This window comes from Girardinichthys multiradiatus, chromosome X (genome assembly GCF_021462225.1).
Source record: "Girardinichthys multiradiatus isolate DD_20200921_A chromosome X, DD_fGirMul_XY1, whole genome shotgun sequence".
Taxonomy (NCBI): domain Eukaryota; kingdom Metazoa; phylum Chordata; class Actinopteri; order Cyprinodontiformes; family Goodeidae; genus Girardinichthys; species Girardinichthys multiradiatus.
Window position 1 is genome coordinate 36,356,111 of NC_061817.1, and position 8,299 is coordinate 36,364,409.

The 8,299-nt window shown below is 38.5% G+C and overlaps 1 protein-coding gene across 1 annotated transcript; it reads left to right on the forward strand.

Annotated features, from left to right (window-relative positions):
* The first annotated feature begins 1,370 nt into the window (after window positions 1-1,370).
* On the forward strand, window positions 1,371-7,298 carry LOC124862565 (phosphoinositide-interacting protein-like). Its single transcript, XM_047356549.1, has 2 exons — window positions 1,371-1,519; window positions 6,497-7,298. Exon 2 carries the CDS (start codon window positions 6,513-6,515, stop codon window positions 6,918-6,920), a length of 408 nt encoding a protein of 135 aa, XP_047212505.1. The 5' UTR covers window positions 1,371-1,519; window positions 6,497-6,512; the 3' UTR covers window positions 6,921-7,298.
* Window positions 7,299-8,299: the final 1,001 nt, after the last annotated feature.

The following is an 8,299-nucleotide window of genomic DNA, read 5'->3' on the forward strand; positions in this document are numbered from 1 at the left end:
AGTAAAAACATTTTATCATACTTTCATACTGGATAAAGATAACTGGAGTAAAGACAAGAAGCTGTTTTTAAATGAGGATTTCATTTATATGCCCCACACTTAATCAACACTGCATTTTGTATCTACTTAGGTTATCTTTGATAGTAAAATATGTTTGATCATCTGAAATGTTTAAGTGTTATGAAAAGCAAAAACAGAAGAAAATTACTTTTAACAGAATAGTACATCTACTCTAGAAGTTGCCAAACATTGTGTGAAGAAAACAGTTCTGTCAGAAATACAGTTCTCAGTATAAAATAACATTTTATCACATGAATCAGGGTGTTTTCTTATGAGCCATTACTTTCAGTTGACATAAATAAAAATCTTGTAGAGAAAAAAAAACATTGACCGGCTTATTACGTTTGGATCAAAATTAGCAACAGTCCAACTAGTGGACATTTCAAGAGAGATACAGGCAAGAAACCATTACATTCAGATTTCATCCAGCTGTATAATGAGCAGGAGAAGGAAGCAAACCATGTGAAAGCATGAAAATAACTGATAAATTAGTTCATTCAGCATTAAAATAGTCCACTAAAGACTGTTTTTTTAACAGAGAAAAGATGCAGGAGCAACTGTTCAGTTAATAAGCCACAAGTTGATGCTCCCCTCTGCTGGATAATAAATGGCATCACAAGTTCAGACATTATTCTGCTGCACAGGAGTACAATGTCTGACATTGTGCACACTTTCAGAAAGTGTGTACAACTGGTATCTAAGTCACAGCTGTAATGTCAGAGCTGTTTAGTGCAAGCATAAGTGTCATATTGCATTAACATCCCACAGATGGATTCCCTCTTGTGCATCTATGGCAGGAAATGTCTGAGGCTGAACAACAGGATCTGAGGAAAATAAGTCTCTTTTTAAGAGTTAACTTTGCACCACAGATCTAATTGATTCCACGTTCACTGAACAAAAGTACAACTTGCAGATAATTGCCAGGGGCTGCTTTGGGATCAATGAATGCCAACATGTTGGAAAGTCTGGGTGTGGGTGGCTGCCTGCTGCATCAATCTGGATGTAATACGGAGTCATTTCCTGGTCATTGCCCTGCTCTGCTCTGCTTCTGTCTGTGTGGAAAAAGTTCCATGATCGAACATAAAGAAAGCTCTCAAACTGTTGGGGCGTCTGTTTTAGAGCTTTGTTTTAGACTCCTTTGGGTGGAAACGGGGGTCTATGGGTATCCTCTGGAGAGCCAAGCTTCTCAGCCTGGATGCAACATCAGGATGGAGCGCCCGTGATGGTGTGTGATGGTAAGACTGTGGTGGTCACAGGGTTTTCTTGGAGGAGGTGGAGAAAACACAGGAGGGTGGGCAGTGGATTGTTCAGGGAAAATCTGTGGTGATGCTTTTTACTGGTTTCTCTGGTCAGGCAGTGGGAGGAAGATTTTCTCAGCTTATTATTTAGCTTTCTGAGTGTTTTGCATCTTTGTGACTCTAACCTGCAAAAACAAGAAGACTTGATCCGGATCTTAAGGGTAAGTTTGTCTGTTTATTGCATCTTGTTTGACTGAGCTAAGGCATCTGACTGTAATTTGTAAGAAAAATTAAGATTTTTTATAAAGATGTCAATTTTTATTTTTAGTTACTGTTTTGATACAACTAAAATCCTCTTCAGATCTTCGTTAACCTTACTATTGCTAAGATGCAATAATTTTTCATCCATATGTATTTTGTAATGGAGGGTGGATGGTGTGGCCTAACAGGATCAATAGGTCTATCAAAGACTTAATAATTGATAGGGAGCTTCATTACCTCCAGTAAAATAAGCCTGTCCAAATAAGCCAAGCACAATTTAAAAATGATAAATTATTTAGAGGGATGCAACACTCCTAAAATAGTTGATCTGCCTGAAATATAACGACCCGGACAAGAGTCAACAAGCGAAAAGAAACACATAAAATAACTTCAGGTTATTAGCAAACTAGAAAAACAGACTCTGATTTCTCGGCGATCATCGAGGATTAGACAGTATGGAACTTTTTGGGAAGGAAATTGACTGGAAGCCATAGGCTGCTCCAAACAAACGGATGTAGCCATCATGATGTCATTCATTGATTCGTGGAATCACATTTCAAGCAGTCTTCTCCTGTTTTGACTGGAAACTGTAAGTGATCTGCTAATCTCATCATGAATGAGCTCAAAAAATAACTTTGAATATAACATTAAGTCTAATTGGTCCAAAATGTAAAAAATGTTATATTTTATTGCAGTGGCTCTCTCAAGTATGAACACCCCTGTTACAATGCCAGATTTTGTGATTTAACGTAATTTGACTTTAATAAATTCTTTTTAAACATTTTCCACCTGTAATGTGGCATATATACTGTACAATTCAACTGGAAACCAAGCAAATCTATTAGAGGAAGAATCTAAAAGTAAAAAGCTGCAATAACTGTGTTCTTTAGATGTGCACACTTTAAACTAAACATTGCTGAAGCGCCCTTTAATTCAGTTCCAGCAATCAGTCTTCCTCAGTTCACACCTGTCATAAACTATATAAAATCCAAATTAATGTAAAATAAATTTCTGTTCCAGCTGGATTCTCCTGAGATTTACCCAGAGTTCACTGAGATGGTTACAAAGCCTCAAAGGATCTATTTGTGCAAATGTATCAGTCAGGATAAGAAGACAAAGAAAGTCCACAGAATTATAATAACACCGTGACAAAGTGAAGTCACTTGCCAATATTTTTTAGAAAATATAAGAGATACAAAAGCTGGACATTTCAAACAAAAAGATAAGACAGAGATTGGTCAGGGAGGCTTCCAGGATGCAGCACTGTAGGAGCTGAAGGAATTTCCACCAGGTACTGGTTTGGTTCTACATGTAGGCTTGAGAGACAGAATTAATTTATTCCAAAGAAAACATTCAGGCCTGCCTAAAGTCTCTCAAAACCTTGTAGGAGAATGTACGTATGTCTGCTGAAATCAAACTCGGACATTTGGGCCACAATTTCAAATGATTTGTTTGGCACAAAGATAACACTGACCATCACTTGATGAACACTTTGCACACAGTGAAACATGGTGGTGGCAGCATCATGCTTTGGGATTGCTTTTCTTCAGATGAAACTGGGTTTTTGCCAGTGTGGATGAAGTTCTGAATAGCTTCAAGTACTATTCAGTTTTAATCCAAATCCTGCATCAAAGTGAGTCCAAGCATACATACAAATCAACAACAGAATATCTTCCTCTGAAAAGTGTGGCGTGTATTTGGATTAATACCCTCTGACATCCCTAAATAAACTCCAGTGCAACCAGCTGCCTTCAGTAAATTGAGTTAACCTGTGTGTTATTTACATTCATTACGCAGGTGCATATCAGTAAGTTAAACACTGTACATAACCCTGAACCCACCAGGCAACTGACAACCCTAAACATACAACCAAGGCTTTAGTGGAACGGTTTAGATCAAAGCATATTCATGTGTTAGAGTGGCCCAGTCAAAGTCCGGGCCCAAACCCAATAAAGAATGTGAAAAAAAAAAACTGGAAATGGATGTTCACAGACACTCGCCATCCAATCCGACTTATCTTTAACAATTTTATAAAGAAGAATTACGTTTTCAGCTACAACTGCAGTGAAAGGTGATTCTACAGATCGTTGACTCATGGTGGCTGAATACAAATATTTACCACACACATTCTTTTAAAAACATTTTGGAACTACAGACCAACAATATTGTTCATCAAAAAGCTAGAGAGGATCTGTCTTACAGAATAGCATATTCATGGATTAAAAAGTTATCTAAATAACCAAATTCATGGTTAGATAAATAATGTTGACTTTGATTAATGGAAATTTTCTTGGTGTACCATAGGGTTCTGTGCTTTGTCCTATACTTTTTTACTATATTCCATACATGTAACAAAGAAAAGTATAAAGTATGTAACAAAGTGTAATACAGGTCCTTCTCAAAATATTAGCATATTGTGATAAAGTTCATTATTTTCCATAATGTCATGATGAAAATGTAACATTCATATATTTTAGATTCATTGCACACTAACAGAAATATTTCAGATCTTTTATTGTCTTAATACGGATGATTTTGGCATACAGCTCATGAAAACCCAAAATTCCTATCTCACAAAATTAGCATATCATTAAAAGGGTCTCTAAACGAGCTATGAACCTAATCATCTGAATCAACGAGTTAACTCTAAACACCTGCAAAAGATTCCTGAGGCCTTTAAAACTCCCAGCCTGGTTCATCACTCAAAACCCCAATCATGGGTAAGACTGCCGACCTGACTGCTGTCCAGAAGGCCACTATTGACACCCTCAAGCAAGAGGGTAAGACACAGAAAGACATTTCTGAACAAATAGGCTGTTCCCAGAGTGCTGTATCAAGGCACCTCAGTGGGAAGTCTGTGGGAAGGAAAAAGTGTGGCAGAAAACGCTGCACAACGAGAAGAGGTGACCGGACCCTGAGGAAGATTGTGGAGAAGGGCCGATTCCAGACCTTGGGGGACCTGCGGAAGCAGTGGACTGAGTCTGGAGTAGAAACATCCAGAGCCACCGTGCACAGGCGTGTGCAGGAAATGGGCTACAGGTGCCGCATTCCCCAGGTCAAGCCACTTTCGAACCAGAAACAGCGGCAGAAGCGCCTGACCTGGGCTACAGAGAAGCAGCAATGGACTGTTGCTCAGTTGTCCAAAGTACTTTTTTCGGATGAAAGCAAATTCTGCATGTCATTCGGAAATCAAGGTGCCAGAGTCTGGAGGAAGACTGGGGAGAAGGAAATGCCAAAATGCCAGAAGTCCAGTGTCAAGTACCCACAGTTAGTGATGGTCTGGGGTGCCGTGTCAGCTGCTGGTGTTGGTCCACTGTGTTTTATCAAGGGCAGGGTCAATGCAGCTAGCTATCAGGAGATTTTGGAGCACTTCATGCTTCCATCTGCTGAAAGCTTTATGGAGATGAAGATTTCATTTTTCAGCATGACCTGGCACCTGCTCACAGTGCCAAAACCACTGGTAAATGGTTTACTGACCACGGTATCACTGTGCTCAATTGGCCTGCCAACTCTCCTGACCTGAACCCCATAGAGAATCTGTGGGATATTGTGAAGAGAACGTTGAGAGACTCAAGACCCAACACTCTGGATGAGCTAAAGGCCGCTATCGAAGCATCCTGGGCCTCCATAAGACCTCAGCAGTGCCACAGGCTGATTGCCTCCATACCACGCCGCATTGAAGCAGTCATTTCTGCAAAAGGATTCCCGACCAAGTATTGAGTGCATAACTGTACATGATTATTTGAAGGTTGACGTTTTTTGTATTAAAAACACTTTTCTTTTATTGGTCGGATGAAATATGCTAATTTTGTGAGATAGGAATTTTGGGTTTTCATGAGCTGTATGCCACAATCATCCGTATTAAGACAATAAAAGACCTGAAATATTTCAGTTAGTGTGCAATGAATCTAAAATATACGAATGTTAAATTTTCATCATTACATTATGGAAAATAATGAACCTTATCACAATATGCTAATATTTTGAGAAGGACCTGTATTTATATATTAATAACAGTATAAAGTATGTACTCTTCTGATAAAAGTAGCAAAACAAAATCTGTTAAATAATAACAGGCAAATAAAAAAGAAGGTATGATGAATACTATTGAAAACTGGTGTGGAGAAACCAGTTCTAGTATGAAACTAGTTTCTTTGAGAGAATTAATTGACAAGTTATTTTGAAAGCTTCATATCAACAATTTCAGAAGTAAAATGTCCAATACTACGTAAAACCAAAGTCATTTGGGAACATGTTTTATGCATCACATATTGTTCCCTAATAGTCCCATACATGTGGTGCGAAAACAGGTGAAAATACTTATAAAACTAACAATTACTCAGGTTTTTAATGCTACAGACAAAATCTTTAAGTATTATAAATAGTTCAGATTACTATGATCCTGCTAAAAGAATATTCTTAAATGCATGTCTTAAAATGTTATAATAGAAGTCAATACTTATCTCAAAATGTATAAAGCATACAATAATCTTATTCAGTAGTTTCTAGAAATAATAGTTTTGAAATAAGTGATGAGAAATCAAGTTTTGCTTATAATGAAGATTAGAAATATAAAATAAAACATGTGGTTAATAAATATAAAGGTGGGGTTCGATTATTACCGTCAGTGAGACATGATCTGTCCCAAAGTTATGTATGCTCTCAGTACTATATCTGTTAATATTTTGTTATTGGGTTGTTTTATTTAAAAAAAATATTCTGCTATACATGTAAAACAGAGTAGCTGTGACATATGTCTTGTATTAAATTTTATTTCTGCAAAGGTAATAGTGACCAAAGTAAACCATATCATATCTAAATACTACATTCCTGATCAATGCAGAAAGATTCTGTATCATTTATGGTCCTGTTAATATTTTCTCTGGTACAGAATCAGCCACATTGTCCCTGACAGATTGATTTTTAAACTTCTGCAGAGTCACCCAGGAGGTCATGCCAGGCAGCCCAGAGAACATCCCCCTGGGAGAGTGTACACTTTCCCAGTCCCAGGATCAGCTGACACCCCCGAGCCATGCAGCGAGCACAGTTTTCACTCTGTCGAGAAGCGAGTCCCTCTGGACCACGGACCCCCCACAGAAAACATGTGAAGTCTTCTGGTTCCCCATTCACTTCATGTCCACCGGGGGAAGCTTCCTGGCCTGTGGCATCATCATCAGCGGCCTGTACTTTGCCGGCCAGTGCAAGAAGGTCACCAACATCCTGGGACCGGCCCTGCTCTCCATAGGCTTGATGATTTTCGTGGTGGGAATGGTCCTTATCCCAATCACCAAGGAGAACAAAAAGCAGTCGAACATGAAGAGGCCCCTCAGTTATTACAATCCTCCAGTCTTTAATGTGTGATGCCATGAGTGATTTCCCAGGAAACTTCCGTGTTTGGGAAAACAACTTTCAGCATGGGATTATATCCAGAAACAATGTATGATGTAACTCAACGTGGAGACATTTCTGTTTGCTTCCTGGGTCAACAGGACTGACCTTGCTATCTTGAGTATGCATGACTACATCTGCATCAGCTGTTGAAAAAAACATGAGCGCCAGTAGACAATAATGTGAAGTTTAAAATGCAATTATTCACACATTTACTAACATTTTAGCTCAGATGACAGTGAGCAAAGAGACTTTTTTAAATATTTATGCAAGGAAGAATTACACAAGCAAAGTTTTCTAAAGTTGTACTGAACCTGCTGACTCATGAATAATTAAACTGTTTCATAATTATCTCTTTCCATTTTTTGTCTTGTTGCATCCATGAAGATGCTTGCTGTTAAACAGAGGCCTGAAAAATAATATAGCAAAAGAAATGGATTCTGTCTTGAATTATGCAAATGATTAGACTTTGACTAGAGCAACTCAAGAGCACAAGATTCAAAAAAGATTTAAAATAGTGACAAAAAACACATGCACTAACACTTCCAGGCCTATTTTCAACTGCAATAAGCATTCAGTAATATACAGAATGTACCCTTTCAGCAGGGTTGTTTATAAGAAAAACTATTAATATTTATGGATGAATGAGTAAAATAATGAATAATTCACACAGTCACAAAGTGAAGTACAATATAAGATATAAAAATAATAAAACCCTTGTCCTAGTTTTTTGGGAAAGGGGTCCAGAGAGTCATAACAATCAACAGATAAATTTTCTCAGCGTTCCCGGGGAACATCAGAAGTGAAGAGTGTGGAAAAAGAGGCTGATCGAATCTTGAATTCAGGAATCATCTGGCTTTTTCTAGAGTTGCTGAGAGGGTCATGGGAGTTCGGCTGTCTGGCCAACATGTGTTTTCTGCAGAAGGCTAATGGCTTTAGTCCCCGAGGTTTTTGTGTGGAGGTGCTGTAAGAGTTGCTTTTTAAAGGGGCCATCTGGTACTCAATCCATGAGCTGAGCAGCCCTTTGTCTTGGATCAGGTTTGTGGTGTTCATGGACGGGATCCAAGGCATAGATGTTGGAGTTGTCTGGCTTGTGAACCTTAGGGTCTCATCTTTACTTGTTGCAGATGATTTGGTTCTGTTGGTGTCATTAAGTCATGACCATGTCACATATCCTATGGAAAAATTCATTTTAATGCTGCATGTTCTTGGACCCTGGATGAGTCTAGTGCACCATAACTTTATGGCAAATCATCTTTATGTCTGGATCGCACCGGAGGAGAGCTTGTATATAGCCCAGAAATGTTGGTGCAGATTATGGTTGTATGCTGTATGTTCCACAACATAATGTC

Coding starts and splice junctions, on each gene's coding strand:
- LOC124862565 (XM_047356549.1), top strand. CDS start 6,513: ATGCCAGGCAGCCCAGAGAACATCCCCCTGGGAGAGTGTACACTTTCC.